Below are 16,146 nucleotides of genomic sequence, written 5' to 3' on the forward strand. Positions count from 1 at the left end.
GTCTGCGATACTTTTAATGGTATCGATTGCATGACGTCGATACTATCGGGTATCGGTTCATGTAAAAACGAACGATACCTCGTTTCGATACTCTGGAACGCACCCCTGGCCGGTCGCATCTGTAACAGTTGGGCTACTGAGAGTTTAATGACTGCTTTAGTAGGCTACACTCGTTACATGTGGAAAATAGCTGACAATAGCCTATAGTGTTTATTATTATGATGATTATCCAACGTCTATACTCTCCGCTCCGCCGCACTGGGTGATCATCATCATCACCTCTGCTGCGGTAGAGCAGTTAAACTTAAATAAAAAAATCGAAAATGGTATCGAAAAGGGTATCATATCGATTCCCAGGTATCGAAAAATGTATCGTATCGATTCAAAGGTGAACAATACCCATCCCTACGATCTACACGCGTTGTGAGCTTGTAGATCGGCTATTTTTTGGCAAATGTTCCGCCCCAAGATAATGGATTTTGATTATTGCGATAATATCGTAAATCGCGATTTCTTTTGTCACAATAATCGTGACATGAGATTTTCATATCGTTCCATCTCTAGCTTGTAGAGCTGCTCGTTTCAGACACCGTCGTGCATTGGCGAACAAATTAAGTATTTACTGTTTGTAACTCGCTACGGATAAGAACATTTGCACTTTAGACTTTTAACTTGAGATGTGGAGACAGTGGTGATGGGAGGGAGAGAGGGTGTGGTGGGTATAAATACAAATGAGACAACTGGGACGAGGTGAGTTTGAGAGGAGTTGATGGGAGTAAATGAACGTTAATGAGAGAGGAGAGGAGAGGAGAGGAGAGGAGAGGAGAGGAGAGGAGAGGAGAGGAGAGGCTGGTAGGAGGTTGGGAGAACAAATAGGAGATGGGGCAAATGTGAAGGAAATGAATGGAAGTGAAAGACAAGGAGAGGAGAGGTAACTGGGATCACACACACACACACACACACACACACACACACACACACACACACACACACACACACACACACACACACACACACACACACACACACACACACACATAGCCATTGATTTTGTTTCCAAGGCAAAAGGCAAGGTCTCTATACATGCAGCACATGTAAACCTTCCCTACACTCTAAATTATTGAAGACCCATCCCTCACACACACACACACACACACACACACACACACACACACACACACACACACACACACACACACACACACACACACACACACACACACACACTGACATAGCTGATTGGGTCAATACATTAAGGGTCTCGTGGGAAATAGACCATCTATTGTGAAACTTAACACACGTGCACGTACAGACACACAGGCTTGTGCACTTACACATTTCCCTTACACGCACGCACGCTCGCACGCACGCACGCGCGCACGCACGCACGCACGCATGCACGCATGCACGCACGCTCGCACGCACGCACACACACACACACACACACACACACACACACACACGCCTAGAACACACCAGGCTGTTTTGCATGCAGGCCATGCAACTGCAGTCCACTTATCTGCAGACGCAGAGAGAGAGAGAGAGAGAGAGAGAGAGAGAGAGGGGCTGGGGGGTAAAGATAAAGAGATTGAGAGAGAGAGTGGAGGGCGGTATGAATGGATGGTGAAGAGAGGAGACGGGAAGATGGATGGATGGATGGATGGATGACGGAGAGAGAAAGTGGATGATAAAAAATAGATGTGGTGAAATGTGTGGTTACACGCTAGAGTGAGCAGAAAGGGGGCAGTAGAGAGGAGGGGCTGATGACTCATAACACGTAACCTGTAAACTGACACCTGTATAGAAACACTTGCCTATGTGGCAGCAAGCCATCTTAACCACATACGACTAGCATCCTTATTCAAGGCTTTTTAGTGACAATTTAAGGACTTAAATGACAAATTAAACATTGTCAAGTATTAGAGGCAGAAATTGTGAAAATAGTCGATCTACATGCTCACAACGCCTCGCAACGCAAGGCGCTGTGAGCATGTACACAATAAAACCATGTTATACAAAATGTAATCTTACTCTGTACTCTTAGTGCTTGGGGGTCATGGCCTGAAAAGGTTGAGAACCACTGGTCTATGGGGCTGGTAGAAGGGACAGACCCCTATTCCCCATATATAGAACGGTCCCGCCTGAAGTCAACGCAAATCCTCATATGAATCAAACTTCCAAACTTCTGACCTTTGGAGCACCCTGCACACAAAGGCTGAGATTACATCATATTGTGGGTGTGCAAAGGGCTCTGATGCTTCATTTATGCTCTGTCGTACGACTATGTCGCTGAACATAGCTGATCAATAAGCTCATTATCCGCCGCGTCTGCAACACGTTGTGAGCTTGCAGATCAGCATTTTCTTGGGATAATTCAGGCTTAAAGTGTCTTTGTCTCTCTTCGCAAATCTTTGGTCTGAACTAGGCTTACGAGAGAGAGTTGTTGTTCAACTATTGCGACAATGTTTATATTCAAAAAGTTTAAAATGTTTGCTGTTAATCTTGTCGGTGGCCCTGGTAGCGCAAACCTGTTTGACCCCAATCAGGTGCAAATATGGAGCCTCACTTCAAGCAGAACTAAACATCATATAATATAATCAACGTTTTTATTTAAATCTTGACTGTTTGGGGCATTTTTCAGATTACATAGTTTTTTGGTCCTCATAATTAAATGTCATTACCAATTTGGTTGAGAAATATGGCTTTGAGGCGTGCAAATTAATCTAGCGAGAATGCCAGGAGAAAACCTAATTGAAAGGTAACAAGCTAACAAACTTGTCGACAGCACTCACACATAATTTGGTTGTTTTTTTGCCTCCAGACTTTGACCCACCGACTTGTTAAGTAACAGTTTATCCAGGGTTCATGGCAGTTGATGTTGGATGTGACCTGTGTCAATATTATACGCCGAATAAAAAACTGTGTTGGCAGCACTAGTAGCTGAGAGGAGAACCTTTCCTGTGGCACCCATAAATCACGACGTGCTTACGCTGACTCCCAACTGATTTTAATATAGCTCTGCGTGCGTGCGTGCGTGCGTGCGTGCGTGCGTGCGTGCGTGCGTGCGTGCGTGCGTGCGTGCGTGCGTGCGTGTGTGTGCGCGCGTGCGCGTGTGTGCGCGCGTGGATGCTGCGTGTCAGGGAGTTGCAGATGAACCCCTGTCCTTTTCGCTGCTGACGAGAAACAAATAAAAAGTGCTTGTATTGCTATTAGGGATGCCCCGATCAGGGTTTTTTTGCTCCCGATCCGATACCGATCAAATATTATTGCTTCTGATTCGATCGCGATCTTTCCCGATCCGATCTTTTGGCAAGGCATTAAGAAGAAAAAAAAATTCTATTCATTCTATCACTTGGTTCTCAACCTTTTCAGGCCGTGACCCCCAAAATAATCATATTTTAACTGGGGACCCCCGACCCTGAAGAGTTGAGGAAGTATATTTTGTATAACACGGTTCTATTGTGAAAATAGCAGATCTACATGCTCACAACGCCTCGCAACGCGAGGAGTTGTGAGCATGTAGATCGGCTATTTTCACAATTTCTGGCTTTAATATTTGACAATTTGGCCAATGTTTAATTTGTCATTTTAGAGGTATTAAAAAGTCCTTAATTTTTCACTTTCGAAATGTGCAGATACCCTCTATACACTTAAACTTTATGTTGATTTGTTTACTGTTGAGAGAGAAAACAATGTTGCACATTAAGTTAATCATCTGGGGACCCCCCCAAAATAATTTGAGGACCCCCCTGGGGGTCCCGACCCACAGGTTGAGAACCACTGAGCTAGTTGACAGTGCAGAGAGACATAATTGCCTTCCTTTGATCCATTAGCAAGGGGCCAATTACTACTTATTGGCATCAGCTGCCAGCTGGACACAGAGTCTGACACAATCACCTCCCCTCTGCAGTGCTCTGTCTGTCTCATTTCTCCAAAAGCCCTTGAATATGATTGAAAATGATTAAGGATTACTGTGATTATGGTAAGCTTACATTTCATATCGCATTCACCTTACCTGTAACTTTCAGTACTCCCAGAAAATACTTTAAAAAAAAAAAAAAAAAAAAAAAAATTCGATTTTTTTTTCCCCGATCTCCGATCTTATAAAAACGGCCATATCGGCGGCCGATCCGATCACGTGATCGGGATCGGGCAACACTAATTGCTATAGTAGAAAATGTGAAATACACGTTGTGTGGACCATTTTTCGCAGGACTTGTTTATAATTAGAAAAAGATTGAGGTTTGGGGTCATGTTTTGGACTAGACATTTAGAAATAAGGTGTTAGGGATTAGAGATAAGAGTCATACCTGGTTTTACACTGCATGCTGTTGTCGTGCACTGACTGCACACAACTCGTTGTGGGCTTGTAGATCTGCTATTTTTCGGCTTTAGGCTTACGGTTAAAAACAATTCAATAAGGGGTTATGGAACTGGTGGGAATAGCGTGTTCCCTGTGGTGGAAAAAAGTACTCAATTTTTTTACAAGTATCAGCACTGCAGTGGAGAACTGGACTACACTCTGTCGAGGTGCCAACTTGCTGCTTGTGCACTCGTGGCCATACAGTAGGCCAGGGTTCCCCAATAGGCGGCCCACGGGCCATTTGTGGCCCGCGGGGGGCTACTGTCTGGCCCCCACCAGCCCCAGTAATAATGGTGGTATAAGAGCAGCAACAACCCTAGTATATCGTCATTGTCGGGTGGAAAACCTGTATCTCAAAATGTGTACGTTCTTTCGCAAATCATACAAGGCCGTCGCACAAAAGTAGTGAAAACAGCCGATCTACAAGCACACAACGCCTCGCACCGCGAGGCGTTGTGTGCTTGTAGATCGGCTGTTTTCACTAGTTTAAATCATTTTTAAAATGATAAATTCAAAACGAACGGTTTTGGACATACAAGATTTTCACCTGACAATGACGAAAACTGTCGCTGGAGTAATGGGAACGCCACCATTGCCCCCTGCAATGTTATGGCCCTCGGCTTGGTACCCTAGAGGCCCATGGGGAAAACTAATGGGGGAACCCTGCCATACAGTATATTGGCAACTTGTGCGCCAATACTGCGATCGGTGCTGTTCGGTGCTCTGTACTCTATGTATGTGCAGTTGGCACTCTTTCGGGGTGCCAACTTATCCAGTCGCACTTGTTGTTGGTGAGGTCACCAAGTTGGTGACGTCACCCTGTGTTTTTTCAAGGATTTTCCCGTTGGATGACATAAACACAGACAGACGGACAGATACGCCACTTACAAAATCACCGAACCCAGTACTTGCGCACTCTGCTGGCCCAAGTAAATACTCCGGAATTCAAAATGTACTTGAGTACTTGGCATCAAAATATAAAAAAAACTAAAACATTTCAGATGACTAAAATGAGATGGGGTGTGTGTGTGTGTGTGTGTGCGTGTGCGTGTGCGTGTGCGTGCGCGTGCGGCGTGCGGCGTGCGTGTGCGTCAACTGTGGTGTGTGTTAATGCAGGGCTTGCAGACGGGCACCAGAGAGCTGCAGGAGATGGGAGTGAAGTTCTGCCACAGTCTGCTGGCTGTGAGGAGGAACGTGCCGTCTCTCTACAGCAGCAGGAGGCTGCTCAACCACAACAACAACGTCCACGACCACAACTCACACAAGTACGCTGGAGCAGAGCTTCTCAAACCTTTGCATGTCCAGTACCCCCAAATTAGCCATGCTGCTTTGTTTACACTCATTGGTGTCGCACAGTTGCGACTTGCGAGTGTCATTTATGCATGCGCCGGTGTCCTGCGCCAGATCTACAAGTTTGCAACCCGTCGCAATGCAACGCGCTTTGGCGTTTCAGATCTGTGTTTTTCCCGCAGGACAGAGGCAGGCACTGCAGGCAGCTTTTTCTTTTTCTTTCTTTTTTTGTTGTTGTATTGTGTTTCGCAGAACTCACTTTTGAAATACTGAATTGTTATTGTTCCACAGCAGGTTAGTCATTGAACGCAACAATTCTGTGAACCGATTAATAACTTTAGGACTAAACTTTAGGAATAGTATTTGTCTTCTCTCTTCACCTTATGTATCTTTTCACCTATTCAGCACACATCTTAAAGCCAAATACAGCACTTGGTTTTAAAGATCAACACAAACTATTTTCGTTGCCCTTCGGGGAAACGACACTAATAAGTCCCACTTTAATGTGCTTGCGTTCTGCTTGCACAATTTCTTTCAACAATGATACCTTCACCTTGTGCACTGTATGGAAGCAGTCTGCTTCCTGCATTTTGATGGCTTTACTAACCTGGTGTTCAAACAGGCTTGGCTCAGATCAGATGTTTCCAGTCTCTATCCATCCTTGTACATTTTTAGTTCAACATAACATCTCTGGGAAATAGCTGCATGGTTTACAACAGTGGTTCCTTAACGTTTCAGCTCGAGACCCAAAAGAGAGACGTTGCCCGTTAGCCAAACTAGTGAAAATAGCAGATCTAAATGCGCACAGCGCGCCGCTAATTCAAGCCGCATTGTGAGCTTTTAGATTATTAGAATCTTTATTAATGGAATTTCTTATGTTTGATATGTTTGTTTTAAAATGTATACAATTATTAATATTTTCTTTATTAAAATAAATCAATAAATATGATATACTGTGTATATTAGTGATGCGCGAGTCAGGGTTTTTTATGACCCGCGGGTCCTGCATTTATTAATAACTTAACCCAACTCATCCCGCCCCGCAACACGCTGTCATTAAATACACATGTCTTTGAATGCGGCTTTTATTCTGTCCAGGAAAGGCAGCCAATACCGACGGCGCAAAAAACAGAATCGCATCATTGGCGGCTACAATAGGGCTTGTGCAAGGCTGATGTCACAGTGGGCTGCCCCTCCCCCGGGCAGCCATGTTGGGAGGACCGGGGGATATCTATACTAGCTAGTAGCAGGACTTAACATTAACTTTTTGAGGCACAGTACATTTCCCATTCACTTGTCCAGGCACAAAAGTCACTGGTCGATTTGCCATTTCAGTCTTTTTTGAAACGGGCTCCTTAAATTCCCCACAAATTATGTCCAGGGCTCCGTCTTCCCTCTCTCTCTCTCTCTCTCTCACTCTCTCTCTCTCTCTCCCCCCCTCCCCCCATCACATTTTATCTCCTTCCCCCCCAAAAAAAAAAAAAAAAAAAGATTTTCATAAATTAATAAAAGAAAAGTTATGGAAATAGCAGATCTACAAGTTACCAGCATGAGCATGTCATGACGTGACACATGGTGAGCCTGCCATGCAGCAGTGGGAGGGAGGAGTACCTCACTGGCAGGTGTGTGGGGAGGAATACATTGGCATAACAACTCGATTGGGGAGAAGAAGGGGTAAAAAAAAGAACAGTCGAGAACAGTTAAAAAAACACAACACAACAATAAAATAGTAGTACTCGTTGAGTCGTTTATGTTTCTATAATGGATTGCAATTTTAAGGGACTTTTCTAAGCATATTGCAAACTCAAAGAACTTACAATGGTCCATTCATTCAAACATTAGGAACTACTTATAACACAGTGCTAAAACAATATACACATATATACAGTAGGTCTATACATAAGTGACTGCACCAAGACAATATAATAATAATGCTTAGCCTAAAAAAATAAAAAAGTGCAGAGACAAAAACAAGTGTCCAAAAGTCTGTGCAAAAAAAGAAGTGACCAGTGTTGAGTCACAAAAAAAAAAAAAAAAAAAAACGCAGATGAATACCCCTCTCCGCAAACCCAAGAAGGATGGGGGAAAGTCATTTGGATGGCACGGGATGGAAGTTTGGAACAATATGTTAGTATTGTGTGCGCGTAGCAATCGTCTGTTCGGAGCCTCGGTACAGCGTCTCCTCCGCCGTCTTGGCCCACGTACACCACGGACCTCCACAGTGTCAGCCCACGATACTCCGCCGCCTTTACCCACACTATGGACCTCCACAGCGACCGTGCCTCCGGTCCTTGTCTCGAGCCTCCACAGCGAGGGCTCCTCCGACCCAAGTTACGGGCTTTCATGGCGACAGCGCGCCTGGGCCTCCTCTCACGCGTCGAGCGTCGCGCGGATGCAGCGTTTACTCCGGATCGGACTCCCGCCGCCATATTTACATGCATCCAAAACAAGGTCCACGTAAACGTCTCCATGCCTACGGCACAACAGACTAGTGTCTCCATAAAAACACGAAGGCAACAACAACGAGCCCCAGGGCCACACGCTTAAGACAGGCTAGACAGATCGAGGTAGGCCGCTGTTTCCTATGCTTTGTTCCACGCAAGCACAGTCGGCCCTACCCCCACTTTTCCGCCAGCCGATCAGAGAAAAAAAAACACGAAAAAAATAATAATAATTATAATTTTGAGTTCCTGTTTGTGGCAGTCGTAGCCGCCAGTTCCCACCTGATGTTGTGTGGGAGTACAGACTGCTCCAGACCGTACTGAATAACTGCTAGCTTACATAATGTCTTCAGACTAGGACTCAAGTCTAAGACATACAGGTCATCAAGTGTGTTGTCTCCTCCAAAGAGGATGATACAATCTCCCACTATGCAACAGCACAACCTATACATCTGAGATGGGCGTTTCCCCTTGGCCTTAACCTGCTTCCAGGAGAAGGTCTCTGGGTTGAGTTTCCACAGATTTTTGATGTACTGGTTCCCGTTGCAGCCACCAAATATGTACAGCTCTCCATTGTAGGCAAATGCTGAATTATCCAGGCGTCCTTCTGGATGAGGCTGTGCAGAAGGTGTGTTCATCCAGCAGTTGGTCTCTGTGTCAAACACTCTGATGGTGTTGAAGCACTTATCCCCCCTGCCCCCAAATACAAACATCTTTGTCCCGATGATGGTGGCAGAGTGATGTGATGTAACAGGAGGTGGAGTACCTCTGGTGTTAATTAAAGCGCAGACCAATGTTGTGGTGTCCAACTTGTAGATGTCATTTGTATATCTAGTAATAGCGCAGTATCCTCCATGAATAAACATGACCTTCCCCAAGACACAGGCTGAGTGGTTGTACCTCCCCGCTGGAAAAGTCCCAGAAACCTTGGGTTTGAACCACATGTGGGTGTTGACATCAAACCCATAAAGCAGTAGACCACATCCCCACGTGTAGACCACATCTCCTACCAGCACAGCTGTGAAGCCCTCAAGCTTGTTCATGTATGGAACCTCAAGTTGACGTTCTCCTCTTCCATGTGTCTCAGGGGTCAACTTCGCCCAGTGCAAAGACACCGTGTTGAAGACGAGGACCTCAAGCTGATAACTGTTGTTGTTGTTGCTGTTGTTCCCTCCGAAGGAGTAGACCTGGTTCTGTACGACCACGGCAGTACGGGTTGATCTCTGACAATCTGCTCCTGCTTTCAGCTGAATCGTCCAGTGAAACATTTCACACACTAGCAAGAGCTTGAAGCAATGTTTAGAAAAACGGTTCACTGGATAAAATCACGTGTTCAACTCGCCGGCTCTAAATGATATTGTGTTTATTCGAAAGTTCATTTTAAAAGCACAATTACGTGGTCGTGATTACGAAGCTGTGATGTCATGGTATTATGTATTACTAGAAATATCTAGAAATACTGTTCCTGCGAAACAGTGTGGGCTTGCATGGAATGCTCAAATTCTCCTTAGTCCAGATTCAATCGCCCTTGTTAGTTTTTATCACATTTAGTCAACCTCATCCTGTCATTATTTGGTTTTTGTTGACTAAAAGTTGAGCCTTTTAGCCTTTATCTTAGTCCAAGACAACGTCATTTTAGTCAGTCTCGTTTTAATCGACAAAAACTGTTGACATTTAGTCTAGTTTTAGCCAGGACAATTATTTAACCAGTTTGAAATTTTTGCCAGCAAATAATATAGAACTATATACACATGGAGCACAATGCTAAATTAATGTATCAAAGAGCAATATTGCAGATCCAGTAGCCTATAGTCGCTGGTGCGACAAAATAACTAACTGTAAAGAGAAAAGACAGAAATGTTTAATGAATTGCACTGTCAACTTTTTAGCAGAGCAACAGCTGTAGAAAGATACCTCGCTAAGCCAGCAAGACAATTAACCAGTCCACTCACCTAATGCTGCGGAGGTTCAATGAGTTCAACACGCTTCCAAATGGTATACATTGTTTAAGTCATAGGAGCATGGTTTTCATATCATAAACATGAACTTTAGCTAAAAGCTTGTGTATAATCCACATGGTATCTGTTTACATCTGAGCAAGTAGCCAATAACAGCTGCAACAAGTAGCAAGCATAAGTATTTCCTCTGTCTCTATTTCAAAATAAGAGTGTCGCGTAATATGATTAGTCAACCGGGTTTATTTAGGAAGTACAATGGACTAAATTAGATTAGAATTACACACACTAGTAACTGACTTTTAGGTGACCAGCATGCACAGTGGCTCATTCTAGCCACCTTGGCTGGCGAGCATAGGGAAGGACCTTTTCTGCGCATTACTATATCTATTATTTGAACAGCCCAAGCCGCCCCGCCGATCAGCGTCTCGGGAAGCTGACGACGGGTCCATGGCAGTAGGCATTATTGACAAAGTAAGTCATTATCGGGCTCGTTAATGTGGTCACCGTAATCCTTGCGACAAGCACGTTGAGTACTCGGCTGATTTGTGTTTTCTTCCACCGAAATTGCGTTTTTAAATGATTCATTTAGCCTTGTTTCGCTGTGTGTTTCACTTTCACGGCAGACAGCATTTACGTCTCCGCTTCATCGGGTTAGGCGCTTGTGGGTGGTTGTAGTTTTACGATTTTCGTCCATCAAAGTGTCTTGGTTGGTTTTGTGGTCCTTTTGTGTACCAATGGCAGAACGAGAAAGAACCAACCCAAATGTAAAGTGATGATGAAAAAACACATTCTTGAAATTTATGTACTGTATGTATATATATATATATATTGTTGTTGTCGGGTGGATGTCCAGATCCGCTCGTTTTGTATTTATCATTTTAATCTTGAGATCTGCTATTTTTCGACCTGGGTGGGCGCCCTGATCTGTCAGACGCTCCTGTTTTGTCCATAGTGCGCGCCTTTCTCTCTCTCTCTCTCTCTCTCTCTCTCTCTCTGGCTATGTGTTTTGTTTTTATCGCAATGACTACGGAGTGAGGGGGCGATCAATGGCGTTGACTAAAGCATTGAAAGAGAATGAAAAACACAGCCTGCTTCACAACAACGGCTCAACTTCAACATTCTCAAACTATTGGATTCAGCTTCAGTCTATTTTTTCCCCCTTCAGCCCAAGAATAGCAGATTTTCTCTCTCCCTCACACACACACACACACACACACACACACACACACACACACACACACACACACACACACACACACTGTCTGAGATTGATGTGAGCGTCTAAAATGGACCTGAATGGTTTCTATTGATTTTCAGACCTCCCATTCAATCTCCTTAGTGAACACTGACAATAGCAGACCTGCTCCGCTCCGTCTGTTCAACTGGGTGGGATTACAGCTTTTTCTTCTTCTTCTTCTTCTTCTTCTTCTTCTTCTTCTTCTTCTTCTGCTTATTCACTGTGTCCTTCTCCCTTCCACATATTGACATCATTTATTTTTTATCCAATTTTTATCTTTCCTTCCTTCATTCCTTCCTTCCTTCCTTGAGCCACGAGAGTCACCGCCAAGCAAGCTTAGGCGAGCGAGTCGCCGTCCGAGTTCTGTCCCCATATGGACAGAATCGTGAATTATGTTTTGGGGAGAGCGTTCGGCGCAACTGCCTATCAAAGTCTCTCTCGGTCGTCCTCAGACGAGCTTCCATCGGAGTCTCCAATCCAATCAAAGTCACTACTTACTACTGGCCATTCACAGCTTGTGTTTTTCGGGACTTGGCAAAACACTGTCGTAGATTGTAGATACACTGGCTGCGTGTCAAAGTGTCTTAGAGCAAGACACTGAACCCCTAAGCAAACCCCTTCTTTCCTTTCTCCCTCTCTCCTTCCCTGTCTAATCTGCTGGATCCACAGGTCAGGTCTAGAAATTCACTCCACCCTGCCAGCGATGAGCATTTCTTTTGATTGATTGATTGATTGATTGATTGATTGATTGATTACTTTAGCAGTTCGCAGAAAGAAACACAGCACATTATTACAAGAGCCAGTTCCGATTTGCAGCCACCTGGTGCTCTTATAGAGCAGTATTGAAGGTACAAGTAGGGATTTACACTCCTTTAACACTCGCATGACTGAACCTGATTTTGAGATTTTGAGGTGATTTGGGTTTGCTCGGGAAACTCTGAGAAATTTTCCCTTTCATGATTTTTCCTTATCATACAAGCAAAGTCTTGTTTTTTTTCTACCATTTGAGACGTTTTGTAAATATGAAATGAAATGTTTTGAGTGTTTCCTGAGCGATCTAATTCCATTTCTAAATCTCAAAAACAGGTCAAAATGACCTGTTAGTCATGCGAGTGTTAAGGCGGTAGGGCAGGAGAATTTAACCCCATTGTTTGAGCCAAATCTGGGTTGAACGTGACAAACAACAGGGATGAACAGATGGGTTGAACGACCCTGTTGTCGGTCCTGCTATCCTACCACAGGATTGTATGCATTTCAATGATCCCACCACCATTTATATTCAAAACGTAGCCAATAGCATGTATTATAGACAAAGAAGAAGAAGAAGCAGGACTGTGGAATGCATCCCAGCTGTTTGTTGTCAGTAAACATATTTAGCTGGCTTTGTCTGCACTGTTTCCCTCATAGATCTGCTGTATTATTGAACTAGATTGTCTCTCTCTCTCAAACATAAAACAGCTGGCTGTGTCCCAGGGTGTTTACCGTACACAGCAACAAAGTTAAGTTATGCAGGAAAGGTACCATTTTCATAGTTGGCAGGATAAACGCATTCACATCGTGACAAAATGTTTGATTTTTTTTTTTTTTTTAAAGAATGACTCAACTTCCCCCATCCGCCTCCTCCCTTGCCAATGGAGCATGGAGATTATATAGCAGATAAAGAGGGAAGTGTTCAGTGGTGTAAAGCAATAAGTGGTTCTCAACCTTTTCAGGCCGCAACCCCCAAAATAATCATATTTTAACAGGGGACCCCTCACCCTGACGAGCACTAAGAGTTGAGGCATTACATTTTGTGAAAATAGCCGATCTACATGTTCACAACGCCTCGCGTTGCGACAATGTCTGCCTCTAATATCTGTGTCTGCCTCTAATATCTGACAATTTGGCCAATGATTAATTTGTCCTTTTAGATGTATTAAAAAGTCCTTAAATTGTCACTTTAGAAACGTGCAGATACCCATTATACACTTAAACTTTATGTTGGTTTGTTTACTGTGTTGAGGGAGAAAACAATGTTGCACATTAAGTTAATCTTCTTGGGACCCCCAAAAATTATTTTGGGAAAAAAAAAGTATTAGGCATGATCGCAATTGCGAAATTGCATGTTTAGCCCCATAACAAACACATCTTTCAAAATGGCAGCCATGTTGACTTTGAAGGCTTCTATCTCATGAATGCCTGAACGGATTTCCAAGCGGATTTTTTGGTTTGAAAGCTGTGAAAAAGTACTACACATATGGTGCATGATCTAGCCATGGGCGTGCACGATCCGTGCACTAAAAATTGATCCGTGCAGTAGAAATTTAGGAACGTGGCAGTGAGGAACTTGGCGGCCATCTTGAAAAGGCAATGAATGAGTTGGTTTAACATTTTTGTTGCTTGAATTATATTTTGATGCCAATACTTTCGTACTTTTACTCAAGTACATTTTATATTCCGGACTTTTACTTGTAACAAAGTATTTCTATATTGCAGTATCGAGACTTTTACTTAAGTAAAAAAGCGAGTACTTTTTTCCACCACTGGAAGTGGTACAGTTACTGTAGGATGTCAGTTCCCTGACACAATGTCCCCGGCCGGACGGCTGCTCCCACTCTACATTATATTTACATTTCTGTCGGGTGGAAAACCTGTAAGTAAAATACATAATTAAAAAACATTTTTGAAATGGTGAAAATAGCTCACAACGTGTCGCATTGTGAGCTTGTAGATCGGCTATTTTCATTATTTGTACGATTTGTGCAACACTATTGTATGATGAAGTAGGGCGTTCATTTATGGAAAAAATAAACATACAAAGTTAAAATATGGAGATACAAGGTTTCCGCCCGTCAGCGGCGATTATCCAATCCTATTATCTTTGAAATATACGTGAGTCCAGGTGGAAGCTGTAAGCTGTGATCCCTTAATTCAGTTCACTTATTACAGTATTAGATCAAATCGAATCAATATGCAGATTAAGCAGAAGCGGGCAGAGGGAGAAGGGCTACGCAAAGGCTGCTGTTACTCATTATGTGGAAGGGCAAACTTATCATGCACACTGAGAATAGAAGAGAGAACGCAGAGCTCAGGGCAGGTCAACTGTCCCCAAAGGCTGGGAACGACGTTCATTCTTCTCCTGCAAAGTAATACCTGGTTACCTTGGATACCTGGATAGTTCCCGTTCAGGGGCACCATCCTATATTAAAATTGCCTAGAGCAGGGGTCTTCAACAGGGGGTCTGCCAAATCTTTGTGTGATCATGGTTGATCACTTGAACCCTAGCATCCCTATTCTTAGTGGATCATTAGCCAAAAAATAGCAGATATACAAGCTTACTCGTGCTGCGAGGCGTTGTGAGCTTGTAGATCGGCTATTTTTTGGCACAGAGGTTTGATATAGAAAAAGAAGGAAAAGAAGAGCAGACTAGTAGGTATTGACAGTTCAAGTGGTTAAATATATGAAAATACACATTAATCCAACCTACACAGATGATAGTACTAAACTGTATAAGAAATAATCCATGAACATTTTTAACATGCAACAACATTTTTGTTCATATATGTAGTGGGGGTCCCTGCTTCATCTCTCTCAGAGCTAAGGGGTCCTTGGCCTGAAAACGTTGAAGACCCCTAGCCTAGAGGTTGGGTGGGCTGGCATGGGGGCCGACGGTGGACGCCGCAAATGTAACGTGCAGACCTGCAAGGCGGCACCGTTGGTCTGATCCGCACCAAACCTGGCACAAACACTGTCCAGGGCAGGGTCTGCCGTGACAATAGTCACACCATGACATCACAGGCTCCAATCCAAGCACAAACACTGCAGGGGTCCGCCAAGACAATAGTCGCACCAGGGGCCACGTTACGGGCCCCCAGGGGCCACAGGCAAACCTGATACAAATGCTGCTCAGGGATCTGCCATGACAATATTCACAGCAAATAAAATAAATGAATACAAAATAAATGAAAATAAACAAAACGTTCATTTTTGAATAGGGAACGTATTAACGGATGAAGTGGTTAAAATGATTAGGATGCTGTATTAACAAATTTCGCTGAGGACCACGCCACCCCAAGGTCCCCTGGGGGTCACCTGGCCCGGACCCCACTTTGAGGAACAGTGTAGGGCACAGGTTCTCAACATTGGGTCTGGGGACCACCAGGGGTCCAAATTGTAACTCTAAGAGTGTACAAATGGATCAGTCATGGGTCAATTTGGTTCCATCTGTACCCCCCCAGTGTATAGCGGAACAGAGCCGGAATGAGGAATGGTTTTATATATATACGGTATATATATATATATATATATATATATATATATATATATATATATATATATATATATATATATATATATATATATATATATATGCTGTGTATCTGTGGCTCTGCGATTATAGTACAGCTTTGGCCCTGCGGTGGCATCTATCAGCTGTCACTGCTGCACTGTGTGTATGTGTGTGTGTGTGTGTGTGTGTGTGTGTGTGTGTGTGTGTGTGTGTGTGTACCTCACAGTGTCGTGAGTTGTCTTATCTCGTTAGCGCTCTCTCTGCCGCCCTCCCTCCTTCCCGGGTTCGGCCCACAGTGGTTTGAGCTTTATTACGCGGCTCAGCCCACAGCAGTGGTGGAGCTACAGTGTATCGTTGTTGGCGGGTAGAAACCTTGTATGTCCAAAACCGTTTCAAAATGATTTAAAATAGTGAAAATAGACGATCTACACGCCTCGCACGACTATCTTCACTGGTCTTGTGAGACAGTCTTGTGTGATGAAGCAGGGCTTTACTTTACGAAAAAGCATATACACATTTGAAACTTGGAGATACGAGGTTTCTGCCTCGACGGTGACGATACCGGCCCTGAGTCCTGACACAGATCTGTG

General features: G+C 43.8%; 1 protein-coding gene across 1 annotated transcript in view; it reads left to right on the forward strand.

Moving 5' to 3' along the window:
• agbl1 (AGBL carboxypeptidase 1) overlaps window positions 1–16,146 on the forward strand; it is a gene marked incomplete at both ends in the record, with an annotated part of 227,131 nt that overhangs the window by 185,964 nt on the left and 25,021 nt on the right. Inside the window, one exon of the mRNA XM_080737125.1 lies at window positions 5,480–5,628. Within this exon, the coding sequence (XP_080593251.1) occupies window positions 5,480–5,628 (149 nt within the window). The remainder of the gene's footprint in view (window positions 1–5,479; window positions 5,629–16,146) is intronic.

Source organism: Nannobrachium achirus, assembly GCF_963921795.1.
Source record: "Nannobrachium achirus genome assembly, chromosome: 11".
NCBI classification, from domain to species: domain Eukaryota; kingdom Metazoa; phylum Chordata; class Actinopteri; order Myctophiformes; family Myctophidae; genus Nannobrachium; species Nannobrachium achirus.